General features: G+C 35.0%; 2 protein-coding genes across 2 annotated transcripts; one reads left to right on the top strand and one right to left on the bottom strand.

The window, feature by feature from the left end:
* Positions 1 to 62: 62 nt before the first annotated feature.
* LOC115705115 (protein unc-13 homolog) lies at positions 63 to 4,725 on the bottom strand. The gene is made up of 5 exons (XM_030632355.2): positions 3,923 to 4,725; positions 2,811 to 3,680; positions 2,263 to 2,718; positions 1,687 to 1,876; positions 63 to 1,602 (listed from the first exon to the last, which is right to left on the bottom strand). The coding sequence occupies exons 1-5, from the start codon at positions 4,421 to 4,423 to the stop codon at positions 686 to 688; spliced, it is 2,934 nt and encodes a 977-aa protein (XP_030488215.2). The 5' UTR covers positions 4,424 to 4,725; the 3' UTR covers positions 63 to 685.
* A 1,021-nt stretch (positions 4,726 to 5,746) lies between these two features.
* On the top strand, positions 5,747 to 8,190 carry LOC133033668 (uncharacterized). The gene is made up of 2 exons (XM_061108693.1): positions 5,747 to 6,103; positions 7,721 to 8,190. The coding sequence occupies exons 1-2, from the start codon at positions 6,091 to 6,093 to the stop codon at positions 8,107 to 8,109; spliced, it is 402 nt and encodes a 133-aa protein (XP_060964676.1). The 5' UTR covers positions 5,747 to 6,090; the 3' UTR covers positions 8,110 to 8,190.
* Positions 8,191 to 25,243: the final 17,053 nt, after the last annotated feature.

Here is a 25,243-nt window from a genome sequence, read left to right as displayed (position 1 = left end):
ACGGTAAAACCAAGCAAAAAATATATCATAGAATTAGTCATCATTAAAGTAATATGATCATATGAGGGCTAAAAAAACTTAATGACAAACATATAATACAATGATTAGTTACACAATCCAATATTTTTATGCTCACTCGTACAAGACTGCCTAACAGAATAACTCAAAAAACCAAAAATTGCAAGACTTTGCAAATAATACACTCCAAAAAGATAAATAATAATAATAAATAAATAAATAGAATAATTATATATTATAAATATATGTACATGTATTTCTTTCTCTGTGTGACTCGGTTCGTCAGTGTATGCATTGCCCTGTATAATATGAGGTTAATTTACTTGAAAGTTGAAAGCTGAAGTTTTCCACACATTCCATTGGGTGGTTGGCTGGGAAGAATGATTCTCATGTTATGGAAGAATAATTCTTCCTTGAGCATGAAAGACCCAGCTCATGTATGTCTTCACGATCCTTTCCAACTTGAAAACTTGGAAGATTTCTGAACAAAAGAATGCAGCCAATAATTATCAATACATCAGACATGTTTGTTTAGTCTTGACTCGGGCAGCAGTCTGAGAAAACTATAGTTAGAGCTGTGTATAATTAAAACGAGATCGCCATGGACTCACGACACCCAATCCACACCTATGAATTGTATCTTTTCCCTGTCTTTCCTCAATTCAACTTAAAGTTTCTTAGGCAAGTTGTATGTTTTCTTGAGAAACTTTGCAGCAGCCTCATCGTCCCGATAACACAAAACTCGGAGAAGTGTGTTTGGTTCATTCGGACTCCACTGACCTGAAGTTGGAGGCAAAGGAAGCCTGGATTTAGCAGAAGACCCCAAGTTCTCCAGAGTCACATGTTTGAACTGTTCTATTAGGCTTTCGGTATCTGTGTGATATAGGGGAAGAACATTTTTCACTACCTTAGAAAATTTATCTATTATTTCAGATGGCAATCCATCTCCATTGGACCAGAACAGATCTGTGAGAAACTTAAAGTCCTCCTCTATTATGACGGAATCTTGAAGAGTGAAAGCCCGAGAAGGACCACCAGCTAGTAAAACTAATAGGAAACAATCAAAAGAAGCTTTCATTACATCTGTGATAACGCGTGTTCTGACCCTGTCATGCACTGTTGTAGAAATAACCTCCAAATATTGCTCGAGTTCCTGAAGAAAAGGCTCAATCCTAGATGTAGAAACTTCACCCATGTACAAACCATCCCAGAGAACATGAGTTAGCTCATGGAAGACGACCTTGTATGCTGTTGCTTCGCAGAGTTGTAGGATTCCTTCAATGCAAGCAGATTCTGAAAGTTCAAACATTTTGCCCAAACGATCTGCAATATCAGATTCTGGGTTCCCCAGATGAGCAACTATCCTCTTTTTAAATACTCCCAACTCCAATCGAATGAGCTGCAAAGTACTTATGCGAACACAAAGTTGGGGTACCCCAAACAAGGAATCCCCATTTGTGTTGCCAACCTGGGATTTCCTCTGTGTTAAATGTGACTTGTCCTTCTTCTTGAATACGCCAAACTTTGATCCGGTCGAACATCTAGTCATAGGAGGCAGAGTAGGAACAAATGAACTTCGAGACCCTGGAGACAGGAGAAAAGGCGGTCACCAAAGAGATTTTTAATCTACAGTTAAAGCATCAGATTTCTACCAACTAAACTACATACCACAGCCAGACTTGATCTTTGATACATAGTGTTGGAGACATCTGTCAAGAGCCTTCATCAAATCAGGAACCAAGACCGAGTGCATAGGTATTGGCAACAGAAAGAATGCTTCTAAAGTATCGTCTATAATGCGTAGTACTTCAATAGCAGAGGGAGCAAAATGTTCTTTATTTGCTTGCGGATCCCATACCTGTAGAAAACATATTATTCTCATGGTCAGTTAACAAAGATTAAATCAAAACACCAAGAAGTTTTCCAACAGTGTAGTGACACCAACACTGCAACAACACAAATAAAAAGTAGTTGGTGAATCCCACAAATTCAATAATTGTGTAGCCAAGCTGGAACTAAATAGTTTTTTAGTATAATGGTGTTTCACTTGGTCAAAAGTTGGTCAAACTACAGTATTAACTCTTTTTTCCTTTCTTTATTTCTAAAGTGTAAAGTTTGACCTCTTTAAGTGATCCTAAAACTAATAATGAGTCGCACAGACCATCCCAATACCACTCTCAAATTTAATCAAGTCAGATACAATTAATTGGTTCCAGTAAAGCTCAACAAGGTATGCACTATTACCTCTAGTTGTAGATTCCTGTCAATCCATTCCTTAAGTCTGTCCACTCTTGTCTTTATCCAATCCTTCACCAGAGTGACAATTACAGCTTCGGCCTCATAAGGAGGCATCTCCCTAATGACGGACTTCCCACCATCATCGCTATTTACAGCATCTTCAACAGCAATCTGCACAAGATCCTTCTCCAATTTATCGGCAGCTTTCAGCACTTGTAAAGCGTCAGGCGTCAACTCACTAACACTGGCCACGAATTGCTTCAGCTCATTCCCATAGCAAGAATGAAGGGTAGCTACAGAAACACCTGCTGCAAGGGGGTGCCATCCCTTCAAAACTGGACTATATACAGCTTTCTCACTAAAAGCCAGTTCACTAATGTCTTGTGCAAGGATGGCTAGTAGAGGGATATTATTTTTTTTGCTCTTAGATGAACGCTGGCTCGACTTCAATTTTTCAAGTTTCTGAAACAGAAAAGTTCAAACAAGATCTTGAGCAAACGTAAAAAAGAACCAAAAATCACCATTTACAGTTAAGCAATGCTACCAGAACTTGCCTGAACAAAAGCTTTCCGCAATGAGGATCTAATGTAAGAGTCAACCCTGTCTCGAGCCACATCGGTATCTTTTCTCTTCTTGTGATAGTTATGAGAAATATCTTCCACCAATATCTTTGCTGATAACACCCCAAGAGAAACAACATTCTGCATTGATTCAATATTGTCACTGTCGAATATATCTCTGTAAGATAGGAGCCTTTTCTCAGCCCAACCCATTATCGAACTTAAGGTAGAGCTTAATATCTTAGAATAAACCGAATCAACAGTTGTCCTGGCATCTTTTTCAACTTCCACCAGAAGATTATTGGAAGCCAACAGCAAATCACTCTCTACTTCACCAGTTGTAACAAAACGATGAAACAAAATCCATAAGAAACAAAGATTATGCAGCATTTGGTTTATTCCAAGGATAGGCCAAGTCTTCTTCATGAGTTCTAACACCTCATCAACCTCTTCAATCACAGACGTTTCTTCATTCACATCAAAACATGATTCTAAAAGCATTTGGTAAAGCTTAAGATTCAAAGGATACCCATCAGCCCAATGGCAAGTATCAGAAACCGAACCATCGAATGATCTGCAAGCAAGAGACATAACAACACTGCGAAGTGCTTGCATCGATTCACTGTTCTTACCAGTTTCTATAGGTTTCTCTAACGATGATTGAATGATCATTCGGAGTCGTTTCGGGGCGCTATCTGTCTTATCAAGTGGCACACAAGGGTGCAAAAGTAGTCCTGCCTCTAAAATCTTCAAATTTCTCCTCTGCCAAGCTTCAAATTCTTGTTGTTGATTGGGAAAATCTGAGGCCTTGAACTGTTGTAGAAACTCCAATGGCAAAACCATAGTCTCCATTCTTCTTCCGAGCTTTTAATTATCAATTAAAAAGAAACAAAAAAATTACACTAATTCAGTTCATCATCTTTAGTCAAAAAAGAAAAATCAAATTCAAAACTATCACTGATCCACATTCCTAGGACTCAACCACATGTAAACAACAAAGATTCGTTCCTTAGTTGTCTCAAAAAAAAAAACATTTCCACATGCAAAATTTGAAATTCATAACTTAAAAAAAACACAAATTGAAGAAGTTAAGTCAATTGACAGACCTGACCAGCAGCGACCCTCAACAGAGCTCTCCTAATCCTCGAATCAGTCTGCTCCGAAACTCTCATCTGAACCCTCATCATCTCACCCACAGTGACAGAACGTTTCGACTTCCCCTCACTCTCCTCCCCTCTCCTCTTCAAACTCGCAGACGATTTCAACCCAAGCGCCTTTTTCACCCTACTAGCCGCCGTCGAAGTTAGCGATCTCTGCAGCGACGGCGACGCCATGAGGGTCGCCGCAGGAGCCCGGTCGGTCTTCTCGGACTGTGAGATGTAAGTCAACGGCTTTCCGCCTGTACTCCGGCATGCTCCGACTAGGATCTCGTAGGCCGTTTCCCGGAGGTCGGAGTCAGAAATGTCGATACCCAGTTGGCCAAACGGGGAAACCAAGTCTTGTGGTTGTGTGTAAACGGGCATGACGGTTTCAGTTTGAGATTGCTCTCTTTGGTATTTTCTCGAGTTCCCACCTACTCTCTCCTTCTTCACCATATTATGAGCCATTGCTTTTGAGTCTTCAAACACACACAAAAAAAAAAGACTCAAGCTTTGGGTATGGAGAAGTAGCCGGTGGGGTTCACTCGTTTTCTTTTTTGAAAAAAAAAAAAAAAAAACTTCTTCCTGGTAAATGAGAGAGGAAAAAAAAAAAGTAGAGAGAGGGATTCTTGCTTGACTTATAAGGAAGAGCTAATATTTTTGTTTTAGGAAAGAAAAAAAAAATCTTTTATTTTAGGAAAGGAAGGAAGACACGGAATTTGAGAGGGAAATTGATAGAGAATTTCACTTTATTAAAGGTTTGTTTGTTGGTTTATTAAGAAAGAGAGAAAGAGAAGTTGGGTTTTGTTGGTTGGTACTCTCAAACAAAACATGGTAATGGAAATTTGGAAAAGATGGAAGGTTGGCTTACCATGCAATAATAATAATCATTAACTAACAGTAATACCTTTTTAGAGAAAAAAATAAAATTATAATTATTTAATGAATTAATATCTAAACACAATTAATTTAAGATAGAGTGATAGTGGGTTCTCAAGACAATTATATTTAGTGCCAAGAAAAACATTATTATATTTAGGAAAAAGAGAGAGATGGGTTGTCTTTTTGTTATCATCCATTTTAAAGCTTTATTTTCTAATTGGTTTGTTAATGGGTCACAAACAAACATTAAAATTCATAAAAAACCATAAAGAAAAAGTTGCACTAAAAGTAAGATTATTTTGCTTATTTTTGTTTCTCAAGTATCAAGTTGATTTTTCATGTATTATTGTATTAACATTAATGTTCTACAATGTGTTTTAAGCGATTTTATCAAGAGGAATAGTTGTGGATTTAATAATAGAATGACTTAATATAATCAAATCTCAAGCAAGAAGGTCACAAGCATTTGGACCAAGTCCAGTCCATTAGGTTATATGTACAAATTTGACCTCAATTAATTAGGAAAGTTTTTTTTATCAAAAAAATAAAAAATACTAGGAAAGATTTCATTGATCATGATGATGTATGGATGGGATTTTATTGTTTTGGTTCGGAAACATTCTAGTCTTGACCAATCGGACCACAAACTCATAACTCATTATTCGTAATCATATTCCACACATTTAGTATATCCATGCTGATAAAAAAAAAACTGACTGACTGAGTACTTTTTTTTTAATTTTTAATTTTTAAAATGGAACTGAGTGAGTATTTTAGAAGTATATGTAGTTGTGTTTCATTAGAATTTATAAAATTCTAGGATAAGGAGATGGAGTAGGAAAGCCACTGACTGAGACCCAGATGTTAGACTTTTATTTGGGCTTACATTAAATTTTATTGGTTTTATCAAAACTTGGGTTGATTGGATAGTTCTTTGTTGTGTTAGCCCATGTTGTTAGTGATCAATTGTTAATGGGCTTAGCATCTGTGTGTAAAGTCTAGGTGAAGCAGAAGTGTGGGCTTTTCTAGTTGACTGAAGCCTTTGATGAGCAGGCCCAGCCCAACTAGGGTTTTGTAGCTAAGTCCCCTCCCTAACTCTATAAATACATATTGTCTCATCACAATTGTATACCTTTTGATAATCAGATAAAATAAACTGCTTCTGATTTAGAGATCTAGGGAGGAAGACTTAGTTGATAGTATTGCACTATCGAATTGGAGTAACTGCTGTGGATCAAACTGAGATAATTGCTATGGATCAATCAGGTACACATACCTAATTATTATATCTTATTATTGTGTTCTATGTTATATACAAATAGATCTTGGGTTAATTGTTAATTTATCTAACTTGTGGTATCAGATTGCCTATTGTATATGATTTAGAACCTATAATTAGTATAATTAATTTGCATATGTTAATTATCCATAATTACATATGAATTTCGTTATTATTTTATGTTGAATTTTTTGTTTTTAAATCTTAAAACTTTAGGGGTTTTGTTTATCATTAAATTCTCGTTCTATTGATATATTATATGCATGAAATCATTGTGTATATTAAGAGAATTTTAACTTTAAAGTTTTAGGGTTTATATGATTATAACATGAAATTATAATTTGTGTATTTTGATTTTATTGTTTTTAATCTAAAATTGATTATAGATTTCTCATAATTAATTGTTTATCAATGTTCTTATACAATTTATTTCGTGTTTCAACCGAGAATTTATATCACAATCAATTTTTTTAAGTTCTTCAATTTTCAGATTAATTTTAAACATAGATCTACCCATTTAGTCTTTAATACACGAAATTAATAGTGTAAATCAACTAGAAATCGATTCCCGATCGAAACCCATCCAAAATCCCCATTTTTCCGTCGGTTTTTTGGCCGGTTTTCACCTGCAGACCCGACTGGACGAACCGGGTCGCGTGACCCGTTTGCAGGACCCGGCTGGAGGAAGAAGAAGGAGTCCAGCCGCGAAGCCCACTCGCGCAGGTGGCGCGTGGGGGCGCGTGGGGCCACGTCAGAGGTCGTTTATTGACGTTTCTTTTTCCAGCGTCCTTAAAATTCAATTTCTGATTTTTCTATATTTTTAATTAATTTTTTGACTGCGTTTAATAATTATTATTATTTTAATGATAATTATGTAGTTAAAAAATTATTAAAAATATTTTTTGATGATTTTTCGAAATCTGTCGATCATAGAAAATTTTTTGGGTTTCTTCTCGTTCCATATGACATAGTCACTCTCTTATTTAAGTTATTTTCACTATGTAGTCTCCACCAATTTTCTTATATTCACATCTTTTGATTATTTGTTGTTCTAAAGTTATAAAACTTGGTTGTTTGATACAAAAATAATGTGTTATGGTGGACACTTTATTTTTTGATTATCAATATAATAAAAGCAATTATATATCTCTTTTGGAAATTTGGTTGAAAATTATTAATTTTCAATGATTGTTTTATCACCAAATTTCACATGTTGAAGAAAATATTATATCTTTTGGTTGACTATATGTGTAATTACTTGCCCAAAGGTAGTATTTACATATATTAGTTCACATTCCATGAAGTGCGTTAATATTAAATATATATATTTTAATTATTTGCCCAAAGGTAATAATTTAAATATATAAATTTATTATTTTTTTGCTTGAATTAATACATATTTTTAAGAAATTTATTTGCCCAAATGTAATAAAGTTCTTAAATGATATGTATTTTTTTCTTTGTTGTTAACTTCATGAAGGTAGATCATGTGTGTGTTATATTCTCACCCCAAAGGGGAGTTTATAATGACCAGTTGATTCTACAATATTTTCTAATACATTAATCATATTGCTTATTCAAGTTTTAATTTTTGAATTTTTCAGTCTCCTTTTCTGTGAACAACAATAATGCTTCCATCCATATTTTGAATGCTTCCAACTACAAGACATGGAAACGAGATGTGGAATTTACTTTAGGCATAATGGATTTGGACTTGTGCCTACGAGAAGAAAAACCTGCTGATCTTACTGACTCCAGTACAGCTGCCGAGAGAACTCATCATGCACAATGGGAAAAGTCAAGTCGACTTAGTCTTCTTACTATGAAAAGATCCATTCCTGAACATCTATTGAGTGGTTTGCCAGACACTACAAATGCCAAAGAGTTTTTCAATGCTGTAGAAAAATTATACGACACTGGTGAAAACGCTGAAGTTGGACATCTTATGGATGAAATGACAACCATTAAGTGTGATGAATTAAAAGGAGTGTGAGATTTTATTCTGAAATTGGTGAATATTCGGTCCAAGTTGAAAGATCATAATATTCCTCTTCCTGACTCTTTCATTATTCATCGAGCTCTTCATGCTCTTTCTGCCTCTTTCAGCCTTATCAAGACAGCCTACAACACTTACAATCAAACATGGACTATCAGCGACCTAATTTCTCAGTGTGTAGCTGAAGAAAGCAAGCTTAAAAGGGAGAGGAATGAATCTGCTAACTATGTTTCTCACCTCAAGCCCAACAAAGGAAAAGGAAAATTCAAGAATAAAAATGATGGTGCTACTAAACAGAATGGTAATGGTAAGGAGCATAAGAATAAACAGAAGAATAACAATGGAAAGTCCAAATACTCTAATGTGAAGTGTTACTTTTGTGAAAAATTGGGGCATCGGAGAACGGACTGTCACAAATTTAAGACTTGATTAGAAAAGAAGCAAGCACAATCAGGTAATCCATTAGCATGTGTTTGTTTTGAATCTAATCTAGTTGATGTTCCTATTGATTCTTGGTGGTTAGATAGTAGTGCTACTGTTCATGTTTCTGCTTCCTTACAGGGGCTAAGGGATCTCAGGAAGCCAAGTGAGAGGGAGTCCAAGCTTAAAGTGGGCAATGATGTTGGAGTTGACGTTATCTATGTTGGAACATATATTCTTGAATTACAGTCTACTGTTAAGATTATTTTGAACAATACCTTTTATGTTCCTACTTTTAAAAGGAATTTAGTTTCGCTTTCGCTTTTGGTTAAACAAGGATATTCTTTTCATTTTGCAAATGATAATGTTGACATTATGCTTGACTCTCGAATTATTGGAAATTGCTTTTATTCTGATGGTCTTTACAAGTTGTCATTGGCTCCTTTAGATTCCTCTTTTAATGTTGTGAATACTGTGGGTAAAAGATCTCATATTAAGGAAACATCCTTATTGTTATGGCACAAAAGATTGGGTCATATTTCCAGAGAAAGGGTTGATCGTTTAATTAAATCTTAAATACTTCCTCCTCTTGATGCTTCTGATTGGGATACTTGTGTTGATTGTACTTGTGGAAAATTGACTAAAACAAGAAAGAAGACTGCAAACCGCAGTCAATCTTTATTGGAAATTATCCACACGGACATCAGTGGTCCTTATTCCACCACATTGTGCAGAAATAAATATTTTATCACTTTTATCAATGATTTTTCTCGTTATGGATTCACCTATTTAATTAAAGAAAAATCTGACGCCCTTGATAAACTCAAAATTTTTCGAAATGAGGTTGAGAAACAATTAGGAAGAGTCATCAAAGTTGTTCATTCTAATCGTGGAGGAGAATATTATGGTCGTTATACAGAATCTGAACAACACATGGGGCTTTTTGCAGAATACTTACAAGAAAATGGTATAGTTGCTCAATACACTATGCCTGGTTCACCTGAACAAAATGGCATTGCTGAAAGGAGAAATCGCACTCTCATGGATATGGTTAGAAGCATGATGAGTAGAACAAATCTTCCAGAGTTTTTATGGGGTGAAGCACTTATGACTGCAACTTATATTTTAAATCGTGTTCCCAGTAAATCTGTTCCCAAGACCCCTTTTGAGTTGTGGACTGGGCGGAAGCCTAGTCTAAATCATCTTCGTGTATGGGGTTGTCCAGCTGAAGTAAAGATTTATGATCCTAATTTGAAAAAGTTAGATCCGAGAACAAATCGCTGTTATTTCATTGGTTATCCAATGCGCTCAAAAGGCTATCACTTTTACTGTCCCACTCGTGGTACGCGAATTGTTGAATCTCAGACTGCTAAATTTCTGGAATTTGATGTTGCTGAAAAAATTCCTTCAACATCTCTTGAAATGGGGGAGTCCTCTAAAGGAATTTGTATTCCTATGTCATTTTCAAGAGATGATAATAGTAGTCTCCATCCTACTCCAGTTGGTAATGCTCCCATTGTTGATGAATACATTGCTCCCGATATCGAAGATGATGAAGGTCCTATTATTGATGAAGGGCCTATTAATGATGAAGCTCCTATTGTTAATGAGAATCCTGTTATTGAAGAAATTCCAGTTGTGGAAGATGTTATTCAAAACAATGATCAACAAAGAGAAGTTATTCCATAAGTACCTCCTCTAAGAAGATCTCAGAGACAAAAGAAGTCAACAAAGTGTCATGATAATTTTGTTTATCTTGGAGAAGGAGAATATGATATTGATCATTTTGTGGATCCTGTCACTTTTAGTGAAGCACTTAATAGTCCACAATCTTCAAAATGGTTAGCAGCTACGGATGATGAGATCGACTCCATGAAGAAAAATGGTGTATGGGAGCTAGTTTTATTACCTGATGGTTTTAAACCAATAGGTTGTAAGTGGATTTTAAAAGCTAAAAGGGATAAAAAGGGACAGATTGAAAGGTTTAAAGCGCGTTTAGTGGCTAAAGGCTTTACTCAAAGAGAAGGTATTGATTACACTGAAACTTTCTCACATGTTTCCACTAAAGATTCATTCAGAATTATTATGGCCTTAGTTGCGCATTTTGATTTAGAGTTGCATCAAATGCATGTTAAAACTGCTTTTCTGAATGGAAAATTGAATGAGGAAGTCTATATGTCTCAACCTGAAGGCTACAAGGAGAAAGGAAAAGAACACTTAGTTTGTAAGTTGAAACGATCCATTTATGGTCTCAAACAGGCATCTCGCCAGTGGTACTTGAAGTTTGACAAGGTTGTGACATCGTTTGGTTTTGTAGAGAACAAGTTTGATCAGTGTATTTATATGAAGATCAGTGGGAGTCGTTATATTTTTCTTGTTCTTTATGTAGATGACATTTTACTTGCCAGCAGTGATTTGTCACTACTAAATGAGACCAAAAATTTTCTCGTCTTCCAATTTTGATATGAAAGATCTTGGAGAGGCATCCTATGTTTTGGGGATTGAGATCCATCGTGATGAATCGAAAAGTTCTTGGCTTATCTCAAGAAGCTTACATTAATCGTGTGCTCAAAAGGTTCAACATGGATTTGTGTAAAGCCGGTTCGTTCCTATTCTGAAAGGGGACAAGTTCACTAAGCAGCAATGTCCTAAGAACGACTTGGAAAGAGGAGCAATGAAGAACATCCCTTATGCAAGTGTAGTAGGGAGTTTGATGTATGCTCAGGTTTGCACTCGACCTGACATAGCTTTCGTAGTAAATGTTCTTGGGAGATATTTATCTGATCCTGGCCATGATCATTGGGTTGCAGCCAAGAAATTTTTGAGATATTTGCAAAGAACGAAGAGTTTTATGCTTGTGTATAAGCATGTTGACAATCTTCGAGTTGTTGGTTATTCAGATTCAGATTTTGGTAGTTGTGTAGATGATTTAAAGTCAACTTCTGGCTATATTTTCACCTTGGCAGGTGCTGCTATTTCTTGGAAGAGTGTCTAACAGACTTTGATCACATCATCTACTATGTATGCTGAGTTTGTTGCATGTTATGGGGCATCTTTGCAAGCTTTGTGGCTGAAGAATTTTATTTCGGAGATACGAGTGGTTGATTTTATTTCCACACCTATGCTAATCTATTGTGATAATAATGCTGCTGTTTTCTTTTCAAAGAATAACAAGATTAGTAGTGCTTCTAAACATATGGAAATAAAGTATCTCACTGTCAGAGACTTGGTCAAGAAAGGAGACATTGTCATTGAAAATTGCAAGACCGAGTCGATGTTAGCTGATCCTCTAACCAAAGGGTTAAGTGCCGTGTTGTTTAATAAACATGTTGTTAATATGGGCATTTTAGAATCTTTTGATCTTTTGGGTTAGTGGGAGTTTTCTTTTCTGTTTGTTTTTAGAAATTATTATTTGTAATTTTCTGAATAAAGTTATGAACTACATTTTATGTTTCAATATTTTTTATTATTGAATGGATATGTTTTCAATTATGTTTTGTTATATTCTCGAGAATGATTGAATTGAAAGCATGTGGTTCATATTGTTGTGATCATTGTCTTTTAAATTTATTTGCTTAATGACAATGATATGTTGTTGGCTTAATTCTTTAAGCATATTTAGTGACACTAACTTATTTTAAGTGGTGTATGTTTAATTTCACTGGCTTATTTATTAAGCATCACGGTATCAGTGAAATTGAGGACTGATAAGGATATTATGTTATTTTAAATTGATCACATGTTGAACATAATTCCTTACCACACTACTAGACTTATTGACCATGTCGATTTAATACTTTGGTATTTGTGATTATGAATGTCTTTTGTTGAGTTAAAAACAATATGACTGTCATAGTTCATTATCAAAGGTTAAATTGGACCGGTATGTTGAGATGCTATCAGAGAACTATCATTTTTTAAAGTGGCCACAAATGTTTTCCTGTTGTTCAACCCATGAGTCGTTTTCAAACAAAATTATTTTGATATATAATATATATGTATTAAAATCAATGTAGCCCAAGTGGGAGAATGTTAGACTTTTATTTGGGCTTACATTAAATTTTATTGGTTTTATCAAAACTTGGGTTGATTGGATAGTTCTTTGCTGTGTTAGCCCATGTTGTTGGTGATCAATTGTTAATGGGCTTAGCATCTGTGTGTAAAGTCTAGGTGAAGCAGAAGTGTGGGCTTTTCTAGTTGACTGAAGCCTTTGATGAGCAGGCCCAGCCCAACTAGGGTTTTGTAGCTAAGTCCCCTCCCTAACTCTATAAATACATATTGTCTCATCACAATTGTATACCTTTTGATAATCAGATAAAATAAACTGCTTCTGATTTAGAGATCTAGGGAGGAAGACTTAGTTGATAGTATTGCACTATCGAATTGGAGTAACTGCTGTGGATCAAACTGAGATAATTGCTATGTATCAATCAGGTACACATACCTAATTATTATATCTTATTATTGTGTTCTATGTTATATACAAATAGATCTTGGGTTAATTGTTAATTTATCTAACTTGATACTTTCGTGTTCTGAGGATTGAGGGCAATGTATGTGGAATACAACTTACAACTAAAATAACTTCCAAACTTATTTGTCCCTACATATATCTTCATATCTAACAAAAATAAAATAAGAAAACTAGTATTATCTAAGGAAAAAACATAAAAATACAAAAAAGGAAAAAATAAATTACAAAAATACTATGGGTCGGCCCATTAAACATTTATACAGTCCACATACAAATATTTATAAAAATACCACATGCACTAAGTCTTCAGCTGTACAGAGCGAACATTGAAGATAAACATACCTCGATAGTTTCAAAACCGCAAAACAACCAAAATGAAACTAAAACGAGGAAAATACAACCATTAATTCTGGCGAAATCAACTGGAAAAGAAGACATGCAATGATCTAAACAGAAAATGACGAAAAAAAATCAAAAAAAAACTATGAAGAAACTGAAATTACACATTTGTTTTCTGTTTTATTCGATCAAAACAACTCCCCCTAATATCGAAATCCAGATTCATGAAATGTGGATCTGTAACAAACAGATCTGGAGCTCCCACCAAATCCAAAACAATGTATGATGTGAAATTTTTTTAAAAAAACCTTATGAATAATACATCTACGTTATATACAGTTGCATTTTGATTGATTACTGGTTTCCAATATAAATATATTTTTTAAAAAACACAATAAGAAGAGTAAAATTGAATTAAGGTACAACCAGTTACATATAAGTCTGTTTATTTTTTGTTTTGGTTGCCTTATAGTTGCATTATCTTTTTATGATAGTTCATATATTATGCAGGAATTTAATTTGACGGGGACTAAGAAATAGTAGTTATACATAGTAAGTTTTGTGCAAATAGTTGCATATTAGTTTTATAATGAAATAACATATGCAAGTAGCAGAACTATAATAAAACTACAAAACAACTGTATACAAACTAAAATACAGGAAAAACTATTTGAACATCAACATCCATGATAAATCTCATTGTTACTCATTGATGATATAAAAATGGACAGGAAACAACTAGATAAAAAACATATTAAAAAAAATACATACAGAAGGTGTTTACACTATTAAAAACTATGAAAAAACTATTACAAAATGAAAAATCAAATAAACACAAAACCCACAAAAGTTGAATATGAAAAAATTTCAAAAATTGGGGAAAACCAAAAACAAACCTCGGTTCAAACATCAGCACCAACATTAGCTTTTTCCCCAGAAACGTCTTCAGCCATTTTTTCTTGCACACCGAGCTTTGTTTTCTTCTTAGGACGAGGTCTCCCACGCTTCGTTAATGGAGGAGCAAAATCAGAATCTTCCTCCTCAAATAATAGGATGTTTTCCCTTAGCTTTATTAGCTAGTGATTTCAAACCAATTTTGGATTTTTTTTTTCTGAACAGGGGAAGGAGATGAGGATGAACGGGTCACAATCATTTTAAATAGAGATTGAAAACAAAAGGAAAGAGGGAAAACAGTTATGGGATTGGTTAAGTGGGAGTTGAAAAAATTTTGAAGAACAAAAATGAGAAGGAAAAATTGTTGAGGAATCGTGGGGAGTTATGGTTCAACAATGGAGGTTACTTGATCTGATTCAAAAAAAAAAACTGAATAGAAATGAAAAAATCAAATGAAAAAAAAGAAAGGGAAGTGATTGAGAGTTGATTGATGGTTGATAGGTGCATGGATTTGATGTGCAAGTGGTATATGTGTAATAAAATTAAGAGAGAAGGTTAATGTAAAAATGTTAATGTTGATGTATCTAGAAAAAAAAAATTATATATATGAATAGAATATACATTTGATATATTAAGTTTTGAAATAATTGTATTATATCCATTAGACTTTAAATTACTATTTTATTTACATTAAAATATTATTTATATATATAACTTTTTTTTTTTAAATGTGTGGATTGGATTGGATTGGTTACTTTTACATGTCAATCAACATCCAATGCGTATAAGTACAAATTTTGAATTTTCCAATTCAATCCAATTCGGAGAAGAGCCAAGCTCGAAGGAAATCATCGTTTCACTTCTATGTCCAGATAGAAGCTATAGATTTCATATCTATGTTTAGCGCTCCCACTCAATTGTACTATTATGTTCCCAAAATGTACGTATCACCCAGACCAAAAGGTAGGCTTAACTAACAAATCAAAGAACACAAATAACACTCTTGAGATTGAACCTAAACATGTCAAGATTAATATCTTTTGATCTAAGATCAACCATTGATATTGACTTAAAAAGATACAACGGTAAGATTATAATATATTTACCAAGATCAATATCGGTCTCAGTCCAATGTATACTCCATACATCTGAAACTAGCATACTTTGCCAATATCCTGGAAAGAACATAACACTTATCCAAGGTGTAAGTATACTTTATCGTTGATTATCACATCAGTGTAAATTCAGTGCACTGATGAATCAAGGGACATTATCTTTTGAAGAATATAATCACAATTACATTCCACTGTGTTGACATTACTGTAATTATGAATAACTATATGTTCTGGACTTAACATATTTTGTACACATTAAACCATAACACATGAAAACTACATGTAAACATAAATGACTTCTAATCTTCTATTGATAACAAATCAGATTGTATTGGAATGAGTTTTATTTAAGGCATAAAATCCCAATAGATATTTGGGTTAGTTTGGACCAGTGGGAGTTAGGATTATCCGGTTATGGGGATTAGGTTTTATTCCTGAAATTTGATTAAGGTATTTACTGAATTTTGTTGTCGTGACATAGGACCCGGGATCATCAAGCTTTGTTACCACTCAGGTCGGTCCGCACGCCTTATTTTTGGACTGAGATAAGAAAAGCGATACGCACCACTTACGGTTAAATGAATCACGGTTATGTTATAGTCTCGATTATGATCGAGGTCCTGTGTGTGTGTTTGTTATGCCTCGATTATGATCGAGAGTTAGAAACAGTCATTACCGTTATGAGTAATTACTCTTGAAACCGCGGATAGGTTTCTTACTTATCGTTCGATGTATCGGGCAACGATAGTGACATACGTAACTTGTGGATAACGAGTGGTAATGGTGTTTTATGAAGCACCAATATTGTATGATTATAATGACGTGAAGTTGTGTAAGCCTATTAGTATGTGATATGTTATAATTGTATAATTTTGTTATGGTGTGATTAAATTGATTTTATATTGCTTATGGAATTAGTCACTTTTCTTGTTGAGTCTCTGTGACTCACGGGTGCTTAATGATGCAGGTAAAGAGAAGGGCAAAGTTGAACAACCATGAGTTTGAGGTCTCAACAGTAGTGTACAATCAGCCCCGATGCCACGGCCCAATGAATAGGATTTCCCATTTTGAATGGATTTTGAAGCGTGAACCTATTTTGTAAAATCACTTGTGGAACTGAATGTAAATATTTTAAAAACAAGGAGTCCCCGTAAATAATAACAGTCATCTTTTATAAAAGTTGTGTGTTGACTACAAATTTTTAATTAATCACACTTTTCGTATAATTATATAATTAGTAGTAAAGTAATTTTGTAAAAATACACACGTAGTCTTTGTGAGACAGGACGTTACATCTTCTATCTTTTGAATTTTAAACAAGTTGCAATAATATTGGACCTGTGATTAAGAGAAGATTTGTTCAAAGATTTATTTTGAGAGGAAGAATGCATTAACTGATTCGTTGAAAGGATTTCACTGAAAGCAATGATCAAAGAAATCATATTCGTAGGGACATGATTACAATGAAATAAATGAACTGGATTGGGTTGGATTAGATTAGATGCTTTTTAGTATGATTATCTTTACATATTTTTGCTTATAACACATTGATAGCTTGCTTGGGTACACATATGGAGTATTGAGTTGGCTGATTTAGTTTATCTTATCATCAACCCTATTTTATAAGTAACATCCAACAAACAACTTATAATATACTCTTTATATGGGAATGTTAAAATAAAGATTAGAATAAAAGGCAGCTAATGTGGTACCTAACGCCCCAACTTTTATGATTATAGCTGGATTAAATTAAAATATAACTTCTTAATTATTATTAGAAAGTACATTAGAATTTCTTAATATTTTATAATGTACACATAATTAAGTAAAGGCTGCACTTGAGTCGATAGAGGAGAGTATGATATCTTAACAATCACTTGAGCATATCTAATTTTTAATAAATTTTCATTTTTCCATTGCCATATATGTATTCATACTTTTAATTTTAAAAATTAAGCAAACTAAACAATACTAAGTTTTTTGAAAATCCAATGTTTTTTTCTATAAATAAAGTGTAGGTGTGCAACACAAAGAATTCTTAAGAGCTCACTCATTTTAATACTATTCTCCTGGAATCATACTTCACTGTGAAATTCTAATAGGATATAGTGCATCTTAATTTACTGCACAATTATAAAAAGTGTGTCATATATATAACATTTACAAATTTTTGTCTCAAGTATTTTTTTTACCCTATTATTGGACATGGTCTTATCCAAAGGTTTAATTATTTATTTTTCCTAATAAAATGGAATTATGAAAAATTTATTCAGGACTTTTTTTTTTTTTTGAAGGAGAAGTTTATTTAGGCTTGGTGGGACTCAACAATAATTACTTATTCGGTATCAAATAAAAAAAAAAACAATTTTCTGATAAATTAGTCAAAAATATTGAAAAATAAATTTTTGTTAAATAATATTACGAAAAACAAAAAAGCAAAAATATTACTGAACAAGCATTAATTTTTTTTTTTTTTGGATTTAATAGTTTTGTATTGAGAGTTATTAAAAAATTTACTATGTCCAATAACAATGTTCTTTTGTATTTACTTTAGAATAAAAATATAAGTAAATATTACTTTAGATCATGTATTTTGTAAAAGTTACTGATTGTATTCTCTATTTTTTAAAATGATAAATAAATCTTGTATTTTTCAAAATAATAAAAATAAGACTATGAGCTTAATTTTTAATATTTTATTTTTCATATAACCAATTTGAAGATATTTCCTAACACGAACATGTAACTAATTTTATCATAATATTTCTAAATTGAATTATTATTAAATTTTATTTTTGACAAAAAATTAGTTCATGGTCCTATTTGTACTATTTTAAAAAATATAAAATCTATTTTATCATTTAATAAAATAGATGATCAAATTGGTAACCTTTAAAAAATATAAAATCTTTTAAATTCCTCATTTCCTTGAGTGGCATTTGGCAATACTGACTCACTCAAATGAATATATATTTTTTATAATGAAAACTCCTGAGTAAAGAACGGCCAAATATAATGTTATAATCCCATTGATTATGGCAATAAAATATAAATTGTGATTATTGACTAAACTAAAGATTTGATATGATATTATTAAATTCATAAATCATAATCATCAGCCACCCTTGTCTTATATCTATTTTACTATAGCAATTGCCTATTAGCTAGAGTTGGAGGATTTAGTGATGGAATGGAACACTCAATTTCCAAAGGGAAATTTCATTTTTAATGCTTAAAAAAACACCCTCTAACAAAATTTCATTTTCCTTCTCTCTCTCTGTCTCTTTCTCTTCCTCATTCTCTCTTCTTCTTCCTCGCACCACCGAGACCAACCAGACCCAGGCACCAAGACCACCCAACCACCACTACCGAACCTCCTTTCCTCCACCACCGAACATTTTCATCTATCCAAAAACCCAGACGAAACCCAGAGGCCCAAGACCGGTCGGACCTCCATAGCACTCAAGCATCGAAAAACCCAGAGGCCCCAAACCTCTGTCTCCGTCTTCATCTTCGTGTTTATTTTTTTTATTGGATTTTTTTTATTACATTTATCGATAGGTTATCGATAGGTTATCGATAGTTTATCGATGACATTTATCGATAGTATATCGATGATATTTATCGATAAGTTGTCGATAGGTTATCGATAGGTTATCGATGATTTCTGTTTGCACACAAAAAAAGCAGTGTGTAGACAAAACCATCGATAAACTATCGACAAAGTATCGATAACCTATCGATAATTCCATTTTGGCCAGAAAATCATACCCTCCACCACCATCTAATGTCTCAAACAAATACGAATTCAATGAGCTTCTAATTGGGGGAGGGATAAGTGGGCGGTGGCGAATGGCGATGGTGGTTGAGAGAAGTCGAGGAGGAGGAAGAGAAAAAGATTTGGGTAGGTGAGATTTGGGGGTTGTTGGATTAAGTTTTGGGTAGATGAGGAGGTTCGGTGGTGGAGGAGAAGAGGTTCAGTGGTGGTGGTGGGTGGTCTGCCTGAGTTTGAGGGAAAGAGAGTGAGGAAGAGAAAGAGACAAAGAGAGAAGGAAAATGAAAGGGGGGCATTTTAGGTAGAAATTGAAAATAATAGCATTAAATTGTATAAATTAATTATGAGTCTAAATTTTGTTAAAAGGTATTTTTTTAACCATTAAAAATGAAATTTCCCTTTCCAAATTCTAACTGAAAAATAGAAGTGGCCCGGTAAAGAGAGTTTGGGTCTCTTAACACTTGAGTATTTATCAACTTGATACCCAAAAAGTTCTTTTTTTTTTCTTTTAGAATTTTTATTGTTATGATTTTTAAAGTATAAGTTTGTAAAAATTACGATTTTGTCGAAAAAATAATTTTATGATATCTTTTAGAAAAAGAATAAAAAATATAGAAAAAATAGTATAAGGTAACTAATTACCATTTTATGGTAACTGGTTACTCTTCTAGTTAAGAGGACATGGTTACCCTTACTTGGTTTTTTCATATTATTGAAAAAAAAAACATAATTTTGCATAAAAAGTATAAAAAACTATAAATGTTGACGAAAACTAACTTGAAGACAAATCTTGAATTCAATTTTCGATAATTTTTTAATATAATTAACTTGAAAATAACTTTTAACACAAATAAATATAAAAAAACTAGAAGTGGAACTACATGTAGCCGAGAGGTGGCCATGGCCCCCCTTAAAAAATCATTCACAAATTTATATTAGTAATAATAAGTTAATTTAATAAATTTTTTTTTTTTTTTGAATGGAAAATGTGATATTATTATTAACCAACAAAATCAGTTACCAAACAAGGTAACAAATCGGTAGGAACAGACTCCATACCGAAAACGACGACCAGGAAATAATATGGAAGCTCTTGCAAAGTTATAAGCTACCACATTAGCTGATCGTTTCACAAACAACACTGAGACAAAAGGCAAATCAGTAATGAGTTGCTTACAAATAGAAATAACTTGACCAAAAGGACAGATCATTTGAACAGAACTTCTCAGTGCTTGGATAACCACTAAGCAGTCAGTTTCAATGATCACTCTTTGCCATGCATGATCTTTGATCCAACTCAAAGCTTCACGCACACCAATTGCTTCGGCCAATTCAGGTGTAGCATGCCCTTCAAGAAGATCCATTTGGCCTTGAAGTAGAAAGCCATGGTGATCGCGAGCTACTAAGCCAATTCCGTAGCTATTAGCCTCCTCAAATATAGCAGCGTCCACATTGATCTTGATACTACTTTCAGTTGGAGCGGTTCAATGCTCAGCCCCATCACCCGTCTGTAAACCAGACCATGATGTCTCAATGAGAGAGTTTTGAGCACTTTGCCATTGATCAAGATAACCTTTTGCTAACACTACTATACCATCCACACTCACCATCTTTCTATTCCAAACACAATCATTCCTTGCACTCCAAATTGCCCAACAAAGCATTGATAAAAGCAATTTACCTTCCATATCCAGATCTGCAAAAACTTGTATGCACCAGTCCAAGAAAGAGCAGTCGGCAGTTTGAGCGGATGTACCAATGCCCACACGGTTCCAGACTTGTTTGACCGTTGAACAAGTCACTAGAGCATGCATGATGGTCTCTTCTTCCACTTGGCAAATAGGACAAAGGGAGCTGACGTTCACCCTCTTCGTTTGCAATCGGCACAAGGTTGGGAGACAATTACTACCCGCTCGCCACACAGTGTTCTTGACTTTTGGAGGTAGCTTTAGTTTCCAGAATTTTGACCAGAATTTAGAAGTTTCTGATTGAGTGTTGTCCCATCTGCCATGAAGACTTTGAAGAAGATTGTATGCACTTTTAACCGAGTACAAACCTGAAGTTTCATAGCACCAAATCAAGCTATCCTTGTCAAGATCCGAGACCATATGCTTTTTATCAGGTGAGCATCCCTTGGTTCAAACATGTCTTCAAGTAGCTCAATATCCCATCCCACACCATCGGTTTTCATCAGGTTGTGGACCGAAGCATTCAAAAGATTAGGATGCGATGAAATGATGAAAGGATTGTCATTACATGGTAACCATGGATCATGAGCTACCTGAATGTCGCGACCGTCCCCAACACACCACCTAACACCTTTACGAACAAGTTGTTGAGCTTCCCAAATACTGCGCCACACAAAACTAGGATTGTTCCCTAGTGAAGAGCTAAGGTAGGATCCTTGTGGGAAATATCTCGCCTTGAAAACTTTTGCCACTAGCGAATCAGGTCGCGAGATTAAGCGCCATCCTTGTTTTCCCAAGAGAGCCAAGTTAAAATCCCGAAGGTTGCGAAAACCCATTCCACCTTTGTCTTTATGGATACAAAGCTTATCCCAAGAACGCCAATGAATTCCTTTCCCAGAGTTTCTAGAGGACTGCCACCAAAACTTTGCCATCACCCTCTCCATGTCATTAGTGATGTCTACCGGAAGAAGGAAAACGCTCATAGCGTAGCTAGGTAATGACTGTGCAACTGTCTTGATAAGGACTTCCTTTCCCGCCCTTGAAAGAAACTTCGATTCCCACCCTTGAATACGCTTACGAACTCTTTCCTTTAGGAAACCCAGCACGACCGTTTTGTTACGAGACATGGTACTGGGCAAGCCTAGATACAAGCTGTTCTCTCCAGCGATGGTCATTCCCAGGAAGTTACTTATGTCGTTTCGGATTGCCAAAGCAGTATTCGTACTAAAAAAGATGGATGACTTGGAGAAATTTACCTTCTGACCCGAAGCCGCTTCAAATTTCTGCAACACTTCTTGGATTCTAATAGCCTCTGCGCTAGTTGCTTTGCAATAGAGGTAACTGTCGTCTGCAAATAACATATGGGATATTCGGGGTGCACCGTTAGCAACTTTACAACCATGAAGCAATCCTCTTGATTCAAAGCGACGAATTAAGGCAGTCAGTCCTTCAGCACACAAAATGAATAAGTATGGAGAAAGGGGGTCCCCTTGTCGGATACCTCGTGAAGGTAAAATTGGTTAGGGGTGTGCAGAAAGTCATCCAATCCGATTTCAACCGACCGATCCAATCCCAACCGATCCAATAGAATCGGATATCCAATCAAAATTGGATCGGATCGGATGCAAATTTTAAAAATCCAATTGGATCGGATCGGATGTTGGATGAGACATCCGATCCAATGGATAACCGATGCAATCCAATCCAATATCATCCAATGTCCATCCAATCATATTTAATATTTATAATTTTATATATTTAATTATTTTATTTAATATTTTATATATTATTTTATTATCTATGTTAGATTATTAGGTTTTAAATTATATTTTTTCATATAATTTTTTTTAATGAAATTAGCCTAAATAGTGGTTAAAATAGATTGGATTCATCCATGGAATTCATTGGATGGATCCAATCCAATCTAATAAAAAACCAGTTAAAGCATCCAATGGATGGAACCGATCCAATCCAATACATCCATTGGATCGGATCGGATCGGATGACTCAATTCAATTGGATTGGATCGGATGGAAAAATCAAATATCCAATAAATAATTGGATTGGATTGGATGAGTCCAAATCCATTGGATGTGATCCAATGAACACCCCTAAAATTGGTCCCATCTCACACCCACCATGAGTCACAGTATAACGAGCTGAAGACACACATTTCATGAATAAACGGATCCACCGGTTCTCAAAGCCTAACTTCCCAAGCATAGCCTTTAAGAACTCCCACTCTATTCTGTCGTAAGCCTTGCTCATATCTAGTTTTAAAGCCATAAAACCCTCTTTGCCTTTCCTCTTTCTCTTTAAGTAGTGAAGCACTTCAAAGGAAATGAGAACATTGTCTGAAATAAGACGCCCCGGAATGAAAGCGCTTTGAGTATCAGAAACAATAAAGTCCATAAAAGGTTTCATACGATTCACCAAGACTTTTGTAATAATTTTGTATATCACATTGCATAGAGCAATCGGCCTCAATTGTGTCATGTCTTCGGGATTCTTTTTCTTTGGGATAAGGACTATATTTGCATCTCCACAACCTTCTTCAAATTCCCCTGTTTCAAAGAACTTTTGAACAACTTTTGCCACATCAATACCCACAATAGACCAACATTTTTGATAAAACGCTGGTATCATGCCATCAGGTCCCGGGCTTTTATCGGGGTGCATTTGAAACACTGCCTTTTTCACTTCTTCCACCGTGACCACTTGACGTAATTCAGAATGAACAAAGTCTGGCGTTGAGTTACGAACATAATCAATGACTTCTTGACAGCTAGTATCGGTTGACTGAAAAAGAGAGTTGAAATAACTTGTGACCACATTTGACAAACCATTGTCCCAATCTACCCAATTTCCATGATTATCTCTCAGTCGGTCTATACAGTTCTGTCTTTTACGAGTAGTTGCCATCTTATGAAAATAGCTACTGTTCTGGTCACCCTCCTTTAACCACAGCTGCTTTGATCGTTGTTTCCAAAAGGCCTCTCTTTGATCTAACACTTTGAAAAGTTCTTTTTTTTATCTCACTGTATCGCTGAACAGAATCAGAGTCCCTTTTGCTCTTCAAGTTTTTTAATTCAGATTTGTATCTCCAAATTTTGACCTTGAAATTCCCTGTCACTTCTTTTCCCCACACACTTAGTTTATCAGCACAAAGTAACAATTTTCTAGAGAAATTAGCTTCCCTTGCTAACTGCCAACAATCTCGAATTATCTCCAAGCACACTGGTTCTTTAAACCAGGCATTTTCCATTTTGAATTTGCGATTAGGGATACCATTATGGACAACAACCGGTTCCAGTAATAGGGGGCAGTGGTCAGATGAAGACAATTCCAAATTAAATAAGGAAGCTAAGGAGAATACCTGAGCCCACTGAGCATTAACCAATGCTCTGTCTAGTCGGACTTCAACCCAAGCCGTGGTGCCTCTGCCCTTCTCCCAGGTGAAAAGGTGTCCGATAAGCTCCATATCTTGAAGGCGACAGTCGTTCAGAGCTTGCTGGAATCCATCAATGAGATTCTGGGGGTATCGTCGGCCGCCTCTTTTATCCTCATGCCTTACGATGTTGTTCAAATCGCCGATCACGCACCAGGGGGTAGTCGAATCTCTTGCAAGAAAACGAAGCAGGTCCCATGTTAAGTGTCTTCGAGTACGAACGGGTTCACCATATACGCCCGTAAGTCTCCAGTCTCCTTTCTCAGTGGACTTGACCAAATAATCTATATGATTGTTAGAGTAGCCCAAGATGTACCCATCATCCTCATTCTTCCAAAGAAATGCTAATCCACCCGAATTCCTTTGGGCTTCAACAATAAAGATACCTTCAAATCCCAACACACGGCCCACTCTCTCCATTTTATTTTTATCACTTTTTGTTTCACTAAGGAAAATAAAATTAGGCTTCTTTTGAGATACAATCTCTTTTAGGAATTGAATAGCCCGCTGGTTCCCAAGCCCACGGCAATTCCAACTCAACACATTCATAATGTTCACAGACCCGCCCCCCAACAAGTTTTTTGCAATAATACCATCCTCATTAGTCATTTCTACATCATCCATAATTGGTAGCCCACTTTGTGTTTTAGTAGTGTTACCAACCTGGCCCAACTCACTATGTTCAGCAGGCCCAATATTCTTTCCCAAGCCCATTCTTCTCCTCTTGTTGTCCAATACTAATAGAGCATCCTCCCCAGTAATGTGAGGTGATTCCACATTTTTCTCATAATTAGGAGATTCTCCTGGTACGTCAATAATCTTTTGATTGGTTAACTGTACAGCTTGAGGAATAGATCCCCCATCAACACCCCCATCATTAAGGACCTCTTTTCTCGGTTGAGACAGAAGAGATCCCTGATTTTTAGTGATTGAAAATCCCAATTGATTGTGTCTTGACTGGCTACCGCTGTGAGAAGA

The sequence above is a fragment of the Cannabis sativa genome, chromosome 1 (genome assembly GCF_029168945.1).
Source record: "Cannabis sativa cultivar Pink pepper isolate KNU-18-1 chromosome 1, ASM2916894v1, whole genome shotgun sequence".
Taxonomy (NCBI): Eukaryota; Viridiplantae; Streptophyta; class Magnoliopsida; order Rosales; family Cannabaceae; genus Cannabis; species Cannabis sativa.
The sequence above is the reverse complement of the archived record's forward strand: the minus strand, read 5'-3'. Positions and strand labels throughout refer to the sequence as shown.